Raw genomic sequence first — 14,419 nt, 5'->3', positions numbered from 1 at the left:
TGTTATTTATATTCTGCCCTCCCCAGCCGAAGCTGGGCTCAGAGCAGCTAACAGTAAAAGTAACACAGTTTACATAAAATCACAATCAATTAATTGAAATACATTCTAAAATCAATTCATTCTAAAATCAATTCAGAATCAAATTCATGACAACCATTGGGCTAGAGTTCTGTGAGGATCACCAAAGGAGAGGGTCAGACTGTGCCCTGGCCAAAGGCCTGGTGGAACAGCTCCACTGCAGAAAGATGTCAAGTCCCTCAGGGCCCTAGTCTCTTGGGACAGAGCGTTCCACCAGATCAGGGCCACAGCTGAAAAAGCCCTGGCTCTGGTTGAGGCCAGCCTAACCTCCCTGTGGCCGGGGATCTCCAAGGTGTTTTTGTTTGAAGACCGTAAGATCCTCCGCGGGACATACCAGGAGAGGCGGTCCCGTAGGGACGAGGGTCCTAGGCTGTATAGGGCTTTAAAGGTTAAAACCAGCACCTTGAACCTGACCCTGTACTCCAGCTGGTATAGGGACATGAGAGGCTGCAGGGCTCTCCGTAAGCAGCAACTGAGAGGCGACTCCGCAGGTTGAGGATGACGAGTTGCACCCTTGCAGGGCACAAGTCACATTGCACCCTTCTTCCAAACCCTCCTAAGAGCCTGGCTGCAGGATCAGGCCACAGGGGGCCTACCAAGGGGTGGAGGGGACTCCCTTAGCCAGCTCTGGGAAAAAGCAATTCATTTCCCCGAAACCTGAGCCCCAATGGGACGCTGCGGGACCCCCAAATATTATTATTTAACTGGTAATGCAGCAGGGTCTTCTCTCTCTCTCTGCCCACCAGGCTTCCATTCACAGCTGCCACCTCCTGGCCTCGGAGGCTATTCTGGCTGCAGGAGAATGCACCTCTCCTTGCAAATGATTCTGCGGCAGGGCAGGAAAGGAATGGAAGTGTGCCCTATGCTCAGCGCCTGGTTATACAGTGGTACCTTGGATCCCGAACGGCTTGGCTCCCAAAGAAATTGGCTCCCAGATGCCGCAAACCTGGAAGTAAGTGTTCTGGTCTGCAAACATTTTTCGGAAGCCAAACATCCAACGCGAGTGCAGGAAGCTTCTGCAGCCAATCGGAAGCCGCGCCTAGGTTTTCGAATGGTTTCAGGAGTCAAACAGACTCCTGGAACGGATTAAGTTCGAGAACCGAGGTAGGACACCAGCCTTAGACAGTTCTTCTTTGGCTCAGATTGAAGTCTGAGCCACAGGAGAATGCCAGAGGCAAGCATAATTTCTAAGGGCTCATATGCACTTGTCCCACCACTTCTCTTATGCACGCAATTGGAGCAAAGGGCTTGCTAGGCATGGCTCCAGCAGAAGTGTGGACAAGCCTACGGTGGAAAATACAACTTTTGATGCTCGTTCTACTACAGGCAGGCTTCTAACCGCTGCTGTTTTCATGAGGAAGAAGCCCGTTCCCAAGCCTTTGGCCCCTGCTCACCTCTGCTCTCTGACTGGTCAGGTAATTCACTATTTGGCTGAGGACCCGAGCCAAGTCCCGGATGAGCTTCTCTGCCGCCCCCATGCTGTGCTTCAAGGCTGTGCGCATGGCAAACGCCTTCAAGGCCGGTATTTCTGGGTAAAAGGAAAACAGGGAATAAACACACAGCAGGCGCACCTACCTTCATATTCCGGAAGAGGCGCCCTGTGTGTCGACAAGAGGATGGGGTCCACCCACCGCAAACGGCCGCTGGTATGTGCATCTGACTTGCAGAGGGCAGCCTGTTCTCCCGAGGAAGTAGCCCCCCCTCCAAGTACCTGTGTCCTGGGGGTCGTGGAAGACTTGAGGCTGGCCGTCTCTGATCAGCTTCCCGCAGAGCTTGAGATATTCCGTAGAGCTGACCGTGAACACCTGAAGCTTGCTGCGAAGGGATTCAACTTCCCCAGCGTTGCCAGAGTCCGACCTGGTGGCATCGCCTTCCTCCAGGTCTTCGTCACCGTCCTCCTCGCTCTCAGGAGATGCTGCTTTCCTGGTCATGTCCTACAACAAGAAGCTCTACCATTATTAGAAGGTAGTTATCACCTTTGCCAACAAAGGTCCATGTAGTAAAATCTCTGGTTTTCCCAGTAGTGATGTATGGAAGTGAGAGCTGGACCATAAAGAAGGCTGATCGCCGAAGAATGGATGCTTTTGAATTCTGGTGCAGGAGGAGACTCTGGAGAGTCCCATGGACTGCAAGAAGATCCAACCTCTCCTTTCTGAAGGAAATCAGCCCTGAGTGCTCCCTGGAAGGACAGATCGTGAAGCTGAGGCTCCAAGACCACCTCATGAGAAGAGAAGACTCCCTGGAAAAGACCCTGATGTTGGGAAAGATGGAGGGCACAAGGAGAAGGGGATGGCAGAGGACGAGATGGTGGGACAGTGTTGTCAAAGCTACCAGCATGAGTTTGACCAAACTGCAGGAGGCAGTGGAAGACAGGAGTGCCTGGCGTGCTCTGGTCCAGGGGGTCACAAAGAGGAGGACACGTCTAAACAACTAAACAACAACAACATATAAAGCCTGGGAAAGACATCAAAGATTGTTAGAGCCTAAAACAACATGGTGGATACCACCATTAGAGGTATTATCTGTTAAAAAGAAAAATACGGAAGGAAAATGGGCCACATATCAAGCAATTAGTAAAAGAAGATCAAGGACCAAATTAAGGTTAAGAGCATATGAAGAACTTAGCCAATATTGTAATACATGGCTACAATATTACCAAATTGATCACCTATTCAAGCAGGATAAGATTACCGGATTTGGCAAAGAAGAATCAAAATTACAAACAGTTATTAAAAAGTCCTAAAAACATATTTTTTTAAAATGTATAATTATTAGAATGGGAATTAAAAGATGAAGAGGTGAAGGAAGTTATGACTAAGTGGGCCAAAGATATAGGCCACACGATTCGATTAGACCATTGGGAGAAATTATGGAAATATGTTATCAAATTCACAGCCTGCGTCACAATTAGAGAAAATATAATGAAAATGCTATACCAATGGTATTTAACCCTGGTTAAATTGGCGAAAATTTATAAATCAAAATCTAATTTGTGCTGGAGATGCAAAACAGAGAAAGGAACAATGTATCATATGTGGTGAGAGTGTGCATATATCAAACAATTTTGGAGCGACATTCAAGAGGAACTTTAAAAAATGCTTAAAATATCATGTAATGAAAAACCAGAGGCGTTCCTCTTGGGAATTTTATTGACTAACATTCCTGAAACTAGGAAAAAGGTTTTCTTATATGCAACCGCTGTGGCCAGAATGATTATAGCAAAAAATTGGGATAAAAAACTCCCTCAATAAGAGAATGGCAAATAAGATTTTGTGAATACATAGAATTAGCAAGACTTACAGCAGTGGCAAGAGGCCAATCAGACCAAAAACTGATAGAGGAGTGGACTTGCGTGAAGGAATACATTAAAAACATTGTTCTGGTATTAATACAGCCATACCTTGGGTTACAGACGCTTCAGATTGGGGTTTTTTCGGGTTATGGACCAGCCGAAACCCGGAAGTACCAGAACGGGTTACTTCCAGGTTTTGAGGGTCACATATGTGCAGAAGCACTAAATCATGCTTTGCACAGAAGCACCAAATTGCAACCTGCGCATGCGCAGACGCGCCACTGTGGGTTGCGAACGTCAGAAATTCCTTCCTAATGTTTAGTAGGAATCTCCTTTCTTTCCATTATTTTGGGTCCTACTCTTTTGGAGCAGAGTATTGTTCCGCCTGCCATGTGGCAGCCTTGAACCCTGCAGGTATAGGAGGGCGGCCCCCACCTCAACTGCGTTTCATGAGTGTTTGGGGCAGCAGGTTCCTCCCCCGGCTAATGCCCCTGTGGACCTGCTGCCAAAGCTGCCTCACCAGGCAAGGCAAATGCCAGCATGCCAGCGCCTCGCTCACCCCAGCGGCTCAGTCCTACCTCCAGGCTGGCGCTGAACTCCAACTGAATCTGCTGCTTGGAATACGTATTCCGCGCCCGGACGCAGATCAGGCTAATCTCGCGGAGCTTCGCCTCCTTCTGCCTCTGCAAGGCACTGATCTAGACAGGAGAGAGGCAACAAGGGGGAAACTGAGGCACAAGCAAAACCAGACACAGCCACGAGAAGGTTGTGGGGGGGACGGGACAAGAAGGGCTTTCCCAAGCAAGGGGGAAACAAGGAGGATGAAAAGTCCTCCATGCCTGGGCTTGGAGGTGGCAAGATACAAGACTCACTCTGAACTCCTTCTCCAGAAGGTCGTGGCGTCTTTGGAGCCAGGCTGAGTCGGAGGCATCGCATCCTGGTCTCTCCCACGGCGACGGCGGCTGCTCAAAAACACACAGAGCGTTATCATCTGCGGCTTGTGATAGCAAGAGAACAAAAAGCAGCCGCTGCCCCAAAGGCCTGGCAAGAGTTTAGCCTAGAGAAACTGGGTTTCTTTCTGCCCCTGAGCCCTCCCCAGGAAGAAAGCACGTCTCTGGGGCTAAGCTGGGTCTTTGTTGCCATACGGCATTACCCAGGGTTGCAGGAATATCCAGCCTAGCAGGGATCAGGGCCGGCCCAAGACATCTTGCCACCTGAGGCAAACCACAAAATGGTCCCCCACCCCACCCCCCGCCCAGCCAGGGAAGAAGCAGGGAGCGAAGATCAAGACCAGGAGCAAAGAGAGAATAAAGATCTATATCGTGACCCTCTGCCGCAGGGATCCTGCTGCCTCCCTTTGCCTGATGGGTGGTCCAGCCCTGGCAGGAATCAAACACACACAATTCGCACAGGTGAAAGAATTCTGCTTTGCTCGGTGCCAAATTTGAATTCTGAGTTGTTCTTTTTAGAATACAAAATTGAGATGGCCCTGGAGAAGAAGGCGCTCCCTCGACTCAGATGGGCCTTGCGAGACACCAGCAGCATCTCCCGCTCTCAGTCTGCTCATCTCACAAGCCTTAAAAGCAGGCTCCGTCGAGAGGCGTGCAGAGTTTGGGCTCTCCCAACACAGAAGGGGCTGTCTTTCAAGAGGGGCAAGCCAGGCTCGTCTCCTGGGCCCAGATTCACACCCCCCCAAGAGACAGCCAGAAGGCCACCCTGCGAGGCCGTGGGAATAAGGGCCTTTTCCCCCTCCCCAGCACCAGGAGGCGCAGGCCCCCCTGACTCAAGGGAGGGTGAATCACAGGGAGCTTTGCTCAGGACCCTCAGCACCTTCCACCTCTGCCGTTCTGCGAATCTCTTGCTGCAGCTGGTTCAGCAGGGGAGGAAAGGAGGTTTCTGAAACGGCACATCCAGCTGGGCCAGGGGCAAACCGCTTTGATGGGTGGCTTTTACAAACCTCTTGCTGCAAAGATGCATAGAGCCTTTCCTTCTCCCTCTCGGCTTGCATTTTCTGATTATCCAGCTCTCTCACTTCATCTTCAATGGGCTGAATCTCGCCTCTCAAGTCCAGGTTCCTGCAAGATTCGGGCGACTGAGAACTTTCAGGGGGAGCCCAGCCTCCTCTCACCAGAGAGACCACTTTAACCACTAGCTTTGCAGCAGCGCTGATGGGATGACAGAATCCCAGGCTACCCAACAGCTCAATGTCCTCCACTTGCTTTAGACTACAACTCCCGTGATCCCTGGCAACTGGCAAGGCTGGCTGTTGCTGATGGGCCTTGCAGTCCAAAACACCTGGGAGGGCTGCTGTCTCAGACCATCCTCTGTCCCACTGGCCATTAAGCAGCAAGCCAACCCCCCCCCCCCTTATGGTCCAAGCACAATGCCAAGGCAGCCTGGGATCTTTAAATCACAGCACCACAGTTCAAGAAGGACACTGACAAACTGGAACGTGTCCAGAGGAGGGCAACCAAAATGGTCAAAGGCCTGGAAACGATGCCTTATGAGGAACAGATAAGGGAGCTGGGCATGTTTAGCCTGGAGAAGAGGAGGTTAAGGGGTGATATGATAGCCATGTTCAAATATATAAAAGGATGTCATATAGAGGAGGGAGAAAGGTTGTTTTCTGCTGCTCCAGAGAAGCGGACACGGAGCAATGGATCCAAACTACAAGAAAGAAGATTCCACCTAAACATTAGGAAGAACTTCCTGACAGTAAGAGCTGTTCAACACTGGAATTTGCTGCCAAGGAGTGTGGTGGAGTCTCCTTCTTTGGAGGTCTTTAAGCAGAGGCTTGACAACCATATGTCAGGAGTGCTCTGATGGTGTTTCCTGCTTGGCAGGGGGTTGGACTCGATGGCCCTTGTGGTCTATTCCAACTCTATGATTCTATGATTCTATGAAATCATCAACACAGCAGCTCACAACGGCCAAGAAAGAGCATTGTGTGATTTGGTGATGCCAATCTATGGTGCCTCTCTCTGCCCATCCACAACAGAGGAGCATAAACAGAGGTTACCTGACTATATCTGTAATGTTGAAGCTGTCCGACTTGGTGCAGACAAAAGCCAGGCTGCCGTACAGGCCGTCCATCAGCAGCTGCCTGCGCACACTCGCACTCAGGGTCTCCTTCGCCGTCTTGTCGTCCACGGCTCGGGTGATGCTGGCCACCACCCACACGGCACGGCAGTTCTTCAGGTACTGCGGGGAGGGAGGAAGCGTCTGCTAAGCCAAGGCGGCTCTGCAGACACGCGGCAGACCCACAACCTGGCGGTTTGAGCAAAAGCAACAATACGCAACCAGGATCATGCCAGGGAGAAACGCTCCGGGGTCCAGGAGAGCAAAGATTTTGGCTTTTTGCAGATTAGTTGCGGTGCAGAAGGCGTGCTGGGGAGACCACACATTACAAGGAACGCAAAAGCAACTTTTGCTAGGTTTTAATAACAAAAACAAAATCTCCTTTTACAACACAGTGGTACCTCGGGTTACCACTTCAGGTTACAGACTCCGCTAACCCAGAAATAGTGCTTCAGGTTAAGAACTTTGTTTCAGGATAAGAACAGATATGCTCCGGCGGCGCGGCGGCAGCGGGAGGCCCCATTAGCTAAAGTGGTGCTTCAGGTTAAGAACAGTTTCAGGTTAAGAACGGACCTCCGGAACGAATTAAGTACTTAACCCAAGGTACCACTGTGTATCAATAAGCATCACCCAACCACCAACCCATCCGCCAGGGTACTGAGAGAGCTAGGTGCCGCTCTTTATATACTATGCCCAACAGCTTAATTAACATAACTTAACAGCACCTGCTAAACTGCTTCACAGCTGTAAAACTAGGTCACGTTATTTGCTCTGGCCCTTGAAGAAATACACATCTTGTGGACCCTTCAAATTTAAAGAGACCATTCAACAAACGCTTGTCCAACCCACAAACACACGGAAGCATTTCCCCACCTCTTTGGCCACGCTGTCTCTGGCCGCGTTGGCGTCTCGGACGCCGGGCAAGTCCACCAGCACAGCCCCCGTCCTCAACACTTCAGCCTTGGCGAGACGGATCCGGACGCATTTCACAATGGGCCAAAACTCCCCGCCTTTCATCTCCCGCAAATTGTCCGTTCGGGAATCAATGAACCTCTCGATGGCGGCGCGGAACTCTGTCGCCTGCGAGGGAAGCAGGGAGGTCAGCATCCGAAACCTGCCTTTTCAAGATACGCCTGGAACAAGTCAAAAAGCTGGGAGGGACCCCAAGAGTCATCAATAATAATAATAGTTTATTATTTATACCCCGCCCATCTGGCTGAGTTTCTCCAAACCCCTTGAAATGCAGGATCCACCACTAGCCCTTCAACTGGAGGACTCGGTTTCCCTGATAGAAAGCCAGTCTCCTCTGCTTACACTGATGCAACAAAGCCGATTTCAGAGTTTCAAAGGCACACGCCAATAAACGCTTCACTTGCCGTCTCAGCGCAGACGTGTTTCACCGTCCCCAGGTGCTGCGTCACCTCCTGCATCTCCTCCAGCTTCTCCAGCTCATCGACTCTCCCGTAGACGGCCTTCACGCGGCTGTAGGCGGCCCCAGCTTCCGTCTTGCGATCCGGGCAGCGCCTCTTCAGGTGGCCAGACTTGTCCTTCATGTCTTCAAGGAGAGCCTTCAGCTCCTTCTCCCACTCCTGCAGGAGGGAAAAGCGCGATGGAGAACAGAATAGGTAAATTACTCAAAAAGCAACTCCCATCATCCCCAACCAGCACAAAGGCGATGGGAGCTGGGAGTCCAGTCTGGAGGGCACCAGGTTGGCAAAGGCTGCTTTTAAATAGAATCACGGAATCGTAGAGTTGGAAGGGACCCCACAGGGTCATCTAGTCCAACCCCCTGCAATGCAGAAATCCCAGCTGGAGAGTCCCTGGCAAGCAGCCCCCCAACCTCTGCTTGGAAACCTCCAAGCAAGGAGAGTCCACCACCTCCTGAGGGAGACCCTTCCACTGTCAAGCAACTCTTACGGTCGGAAAGTCTTTCCTGATGTTGACAGGGAATCCCCTTTCTTGTAACTTGAATCCACTGGTTTGAGTCCTATCTTTCAGAGCAGGAGTAAACAAGCTTGTTCACTCTTCCATGTGACAGCCCTTCAGATATTGGAAGATGGCTCTCCTATCTTCTCTCAGTCTCCCCTTCTCCAGGCTAAACATACCCAGCTCCTTCAACCATTCCTCATAAGGCTTGGTTTCCAGACCCTTGGTCATCTTCTGCACACCTTGCAGCTTGTCAATAAATATATTTGTTTAATGGCATTATGATTGAAATAAAAAAAATTAAGGTCATATATACGTAATCCAGGGACGCAGGTGGCGCTGTGGGTAAATCCTCAGCGCCTAGGACTTGCCGATCGCATGGTCGGCGGTTCGAATCCCTGCGGCGGGGTGAGCTCCCGTCTTTTGGTCCCAGCTCCTGCCCACCTAGCAGTTCGAAAGCACCCTTAAAGTGCAAGGAGATAAATAGGTACCGCTTTATAGCGGGAAGGTAAACGGCGTTTCCGTGTGCTGCGCTGGTGCTGGCTCACCAGATGCAGCTTGTCACGCTGGCCACGTGACCCGGAAGTGTCTCCGGACAGCGCTGGCCCCCGGCCTCTTGAGTGAGATGGGCGCACAACCCTAGAGTCGGACACGACTGGCCCGTACGGGCAGGGGTACCTTTACCTTTATACGTAATCCAGTCAAGTGACCATTAGTAGGTAACTTGCCAGACAGGAGATAAACAACGCACTCAGATTTCTGAAGGCAGCCCTGTTCAGGGAAGTTTTTAATATTTAACGCTGTATTGTTTTAATACTTGATTGGGAGCTGCCCAGAGTGGTTGGGGAAACTCAGCCAGGTGGGCGGGGTATAAATAAGAAATAATAATAATAATAATAATAATAATAATAATAATAATAATAATATTTTGTAGACTGCCCTTTCTGTGATGTAGGCATGATGTTTGGGGGGGAGTTGTCTTGAGCACCAGGGAAGGCAATTAAAAATGTCTATATAAGGGTGGGCACACCTGGGTTCTGGGTCCTCCTCCTTCTCCTGCGTGTGGGGGGAGCACCCTGTTGCAACAGATCAATAAATATCAGGCTTACAAGCTGCTTTGCTTCTCAATATTCTCCGGTTGGCCTCTGTTATTTTCTCTGACCGATGGAGAACCTACAAAGGACTCTATAAGGGCTCTTGTGTCCCCCATAAGGGAATAAGGGCAGATTTTTGTTTATTACATGATACTGGGGCAGTTTTATTTACAATTCCTTCCATAACAATCTCAGGCTGCTTCGTTCCCCTCCGCTCCCCACTAGCCCCTTCCAGGTTGTCTTAGCCTCCGGTGCCCCCACGGACCCCAACCCAGGAGACCAGCCCCTGCAGAAGAGAGCCGGGGGGGGGACCTGCCCCCCTGCCGCCCAACCTACCTCTCGGGAGAGAAACTCCACATCTGCCTCGTAGGGGCTGCTCCCGTCCGCCCGGGAGACCTCCACCACCACGGCGGTGCAGGCTCTCATGGCCGAGGTGGGCAGCACGGCCTCCTCATCCAGAAGGGCGTTCAGCAGGCAGCTCTTCCCTGCCCCAGTGTTGCCAACCACCGCGATGTGGGTCTGGGGCATCTGGGTGGCCTTCTGGAGAGACGCAACCTGCTCTCTTTAGGGGAGAAGAGAACGAAGCATCAGCAACCAGCAGCTTCACTCTAAGACGCGCACAGTTTAAATTCCATTGACGTTTGATTACCTTTTCAAACAGTTATCTTTGCGGGTGTAATGTGGGAAATGGGTGAACCCGTGTCTTGAGCAGCCCAACCGCCTCATTCCTGGGACTATTAACACCAGGTCCCAGGTTTGGGTCCTATTCAAGGAATCAACGTCCGCCTTCATGGCATTAAGCCAAGGCTCAGCATCTTTAGAGGTTAATTCCTGCACCTCTTTGAAGCTTGATGGTTCCCACACCTTCTCTGAGCTACCAAGAACAGCAGTTGCCCTCTTAGCAAACTCATCAGCAAATCTCTTTGGAGGTTTGCCTTTTGTGGCCCTTTCAGATCTGCGTACTAGAGGCAAGCCGCCTGCACTCATCTCCTCTTTCTTAGGAGAAAAGTGGCCAGTGGTGAACAGTGGTTCTTCCAGTTCAGTGTCAGACCCATCAGATGGTCTGATTGAGGCCTTTGCGCTCTTGAGGTCTGCTGTGTCATCATTGTCGCTGACATCAGCAGCAGCACCGCCCACTGAGCTGGAATCCAAACTCTGATCATCATCCTCAGCTTCCTCATCATCCTCTGAGTGACTCTGGAAAATTCCCACATTCCCCCCTACTAATGTCTGGGTTAGTTCAGGGTTATCATGCCAGCTGCCCTGGGTGGCCAAGAAGCCCAAAGGGCCTAAGCAGGACTCCTCCTCTAAGGAATGTCCATATGTGCAGAAGCCGGTATAAAGCCGAGGCTGCCTTCAGCAGCACTGGCAAGAGGGAGAGGGATTTGCTCAGAAGAGGAGATGAAGGGGACATGCTGTTTGGTTTAGAAGAGCATGGAGAGCTAAGAGGCTAGTGGATCGCTCTTGTGTCTTTACAAGGTTTCCTTCTAAGACCAGAAAAACAGCAATTAGTTCATGATGTACCAGCATCTCTTAAAAGTTTATGTAGCCAGGGTGTTTGTGCTTGTGCCATGAGACGATAAACACTTTATACAGTGGTGCCCCGCAAGACGAATGCCTCGCAAGGCGGAAAACCCGCTAGACGAAAGGGTCTTCCGTTTTGGAGGTGCTTTGCAAAACGAATTTCCTATGGGCTTGCTTCGCAAGACGAAAATGTCTTGCGAGTTCCTGCAGGGTTTCCCCCCCCCCCTTTTTCCCAAGCCGCTAAGCCGCTTATCAGCTGATCCGCTAAGCCGCTTATCAGCTGATCCGCTAAGCCGCTTAACAGCTGATCCGCTAAGCCGCTTAACAGCTGATCCGCTAAGCCGCTTATCAGCTGATCCGCTAAGCCGCTAATCAGCTGATCCGCTAAGCCCGCTAAGCCGCTAATAGCGCTAATCTGCTAAGCCGCTAATGGGCTTGCTTCGCAAGACGAAAAAACCGCAAGATGAAGAGACTCGCGGAACGGATTCTTTTCATCTTGCGAGGCACCACTGTACTTTGTACCGAACCTAGTGGGAAAGGAGTTTTTTTTAACCAGGAACTCTGGAAAAGGCTGACTCCTGGGAAGCAGGAAGACTCCAGTGTTCTGCTGGAACTGTGCAAACTCTGCTGATGACGTCTAAGCCACACCTCACCTGCTGGGCTCTCTCTCTCTCGCTCTCTTTCCCGCGCAATATTTACCATCATTTAGTAGGAAGGCAGGTTGCTGAAAGTACTGGAGCCAAAGCTAATCCATTTAATTAGAGAAAAACTATTGCTGGCCCCTTTTGGACTTTTTGTGTGGAAAGTAAAATGAACTCATGATATTTAGGCTTGAAAACTGGAAAAATACTGGTTTATAGAAGGTAGAATAAATAAAAAAATGTCCAGTAGCACCTGAGAGACCAACTAAGTTTGTTCTGGGTATAAGCTTTCGTGTGCATGCACACTTCTTCAGATATCTGATTTTTTCCCCCCAACCAACATGGCTACCTACCTGAATCTAGAAGGTAGAATAGTTAGACGGTATCATGCAGCAAATGTTTTGAATAATTTTTTTTATGTAGCTGACAGACAGAGAATGAGACGCCCTTTTTCTTTTCCTTTCTTCTTCTCCTCTCCCCCCATACCTGCTTCTCTCTCTCATTTTCTTGTTTGTATACAGATTTTTATTATTATCTTGTATCATAAAAAGCCGTAATAAAAATTTACGAGCAAAAGAAAGTGGGAACATTTTACCTCCACTTCTCCATATGCAGCCGGTCAATCCCTTCCAGGGACTCCAGGGACCTCAAGATCTCTCTGAGGACAGACTGGCACTCCTGCAACTGAAACTCAACGTCTTGCTCGCAGGATGCCCAGTCTTTCGGGTCATCACTCTGTGCTCCAGCAGCATAAGGCCAGCGGTCGCTCTGTGACTGGGTACCAGAAGCCCCGGGAGGGCCTCTCGACTTGGAGGAAGAGCCTGCGTCTTCAGAGCCCGGAGGGGAAGGGCAGGGCACAGACTCATCGTCGGAGCCCCCCTGCTCCCCGTCCAACTGCCCCGTCACCTCAGCCTCCCGAGGCGCAGAAGGCCCAGCACCGTCTCCTGACATGGAGGAGTCTCTTTCGGAGCCCGGAGAAGGAGGACAGGCCACAGGTTCATCGTCTGAGCACACGCGCTCCGTATCCAGCTGCGAGCTCAACTCAGCCTCTTCTAGCCAACAAGGAAGGAGCAACCGGTCTCTGTTTCCAAAGTCTCCAGAGCTTGTGAAACTCTCTGGCTGCCAGTTTGCTGAGGCTTTGGGTTTCTGCAGGACTGTGATGACTGGGGAGCAAGCCGTGGGGTACGCTGCGTCGCAGCTGGGGCCGTCCTGCCTTTCTCCAGGACCAGACGGATCCTTTTCTTCCTTGAAGCTCTGAGAAACCCACGGCGCACCTGCCAAGCAACCCAGAGCGCCATCTTTCTGTTTTGAGGGGCTGCAAGCAGGCAGCTGATCGCCAGACGCACCTATGACCAGCAAGGGGTTCCCTGGAGCTTCTTGGGGAGGGCTGCTGGAGTCCTCAGGTCCTTCCCCTCCTGCCTCATGGTTGCCGCCAATCAGGTCCTGTTCAGGATCTTTCCCAGTGCTTTCAGCCATGCTGGCAGAAGCAGGATCCTCAGAGGAGGGCAGAGGTGAGCCTGGTCTCTTCAGCACCAAGGGACGCTCACCTGGATTGCTCACCTGAGTTGGGCTGGAGCAAGAAGCAGCCAGATCTTCGCTCTTCACGTCACCCAACATGGGGCAGCTGGCTGGCTCACAAGCAGCAGCAACAGACGTTGTCCTGGAGGGAGAGGAAGTGAGAGTTCCTTTTTTTTAAAATCTAATTAATTAAATTTTTTATTAAATTTTCCAACACACATTTATAGCATCCAATCTAAATTTATCAGATATTTTCTCTTTTAGACTTCCTTCAACCTCTCTGACAATCATCCATGATTCAAATTTTTAAATACACATTTCCTAATTTTGTATTGCATTTTATAAACCTTCACACACTTAGTTTTCATCAATACAATCGTCCTCTCTCATTTACAGAACTTCTTGAAACCCCACTAGCGTTATTTGCTCATCACATACCCATGAGAGGAAGTGCGATTTCCACCACCGTCTGGGCAAAGATGCTCTTTGTAAGGCCACTGAGGATGTCCCACGTCTCTCCTCGCATCAGGAGATGATAATGCAGAAGGTGGGTCAACGCCAAAGTCACGCTCCGTATCTGAGGAAAAGAATTTTGGAGGAAGGTGGCTGAAAGGGTTGCGGTGGGACCACTGCAAGCATTCCTAGAAGTTACAGAAAGTCTAAACCTTCGTCAGTCCCTTCGTTCCATGAAACCATCCTCAGGCCCCCCTTACCCTACGCTATAAAAAACATTCTTCAGAATAGCAGTTTGCACGACTCACTCAAGAAAACAAACTAAAAATCAGAACAGCAACTATTAATTGCAGGCTTATTTAACATCCAGTGAAAACTATTCAATATAATTAATTCAACAGAACTGATGGAGCTTGGTTCTGGGATATGAGCTTTCCGAAGTCTGATAGTCGTTGGCACCTCCAGTGCCCCCCTGCTGCCCCCCTAGGTAATCCCCCCTAGGGGGCAGCATTGCCCACTTGGGCAACCACTGGTCTAGACCCCTTCCAGTCTGGGACTCAACTGGCATTGATGTCCTGATGGGATGGTGGAAGAGGGATTTCTACAGCGTCTTCCAGGGGCTTCCGACACCATCTGCCATGGTGGTCCCTCCTGAACCAGCTCTGCAAGGTATGAACTGGAAGCATTGCTCTTCCTTTCCCTTAGAAACCGGTGTGGAAGAGCTCCCAGGTGCCACCTGAGCCAAGACAAGTTGGGCTGGGTCAGCTGGTTACCTCTGGTCTACCCTAAGCAGTGGGGTGGTTTTCCTGGTGGAG

The 14,419-nt window shown here is 50.6% G+C and overlaps 1 protein-coding gene across 2 annotated transcripts in view; it reads right to left on the bottom strand.

Annotated features, from left to right (window-relative positions):
- The window catches only part of NUGGC (nuclear GTPase, germinal center associated), a 47,137-nt gene that overhangs the window by 11,558 nt on the left and 21,160 nt on the right, over positions 1 to 14,419 (bottom strand). For both annotated transcript variants that reach the window (XM_028735923.2, XM_077932653.1), the window contains 11 exons: positions 13,590 to 13,728; positions 12,229 to 13,293; positions 9,805 to 10,030; positions 7,825 to 8,037; positions 7,322 to 7,528; positions 6,390 to 6,571; positions 5,328 to 5,445; positions 4,243 to 4,332; positions 3,949 to 4,068; positions 1,790 to 2,012; positions 1,473 to 1,606 (listed from right to left, as the gene is read on the bottom strand). In XM_028735923.2, the coding sequence (XP_028591756.2) occupies positions 1,473 to 1,606; positions 1,790 to 2,012; positions 3,949 to 4,068; positions 4,243 to 4,332; positions 5,328 to 5,445; positions 6,390 to 6,571; positions 7,322 to 7,528; positions 7,825 to 8,037; positions 9,805 to 10,030; positions 12,229 to 13,293; positions 13,590 to 13,728 (2,717 nt within the window). The remainder of the gene's footprint in view (positions 1 to 1,472; positions 1,607 to 1,789; positions 2,013 to 3,948; positions 4,069 to 4,242; positions 4,333 to 5,327; positions 5,446 to 6,389; positions 6,572 to 7,321; positions 7,529 to 7,824; positions 8,038 to 9,804; positions 10,031 to 12,228; positions 13,294 to 13,589; positions 13,729 to 14,419) is intronic.

This window comes from Podarcis muralis, chromosome 8 (assembly GCF_964188315.1).
Source record: "Podarcis muralis chromosome 8, rPodMur119.hap1.1, whole genome shotgun sequence".
Taxonomy (NCBI): domain Eukaryota; kingdom Metazoa; phylum Chordata; class Lepidosauria; order Squamata; family Lacertidae; genus Podarcis; species Podarcis muralis.
This window is presented reverse-complemented; position numbering and strand designations above follow the sequence as displayed.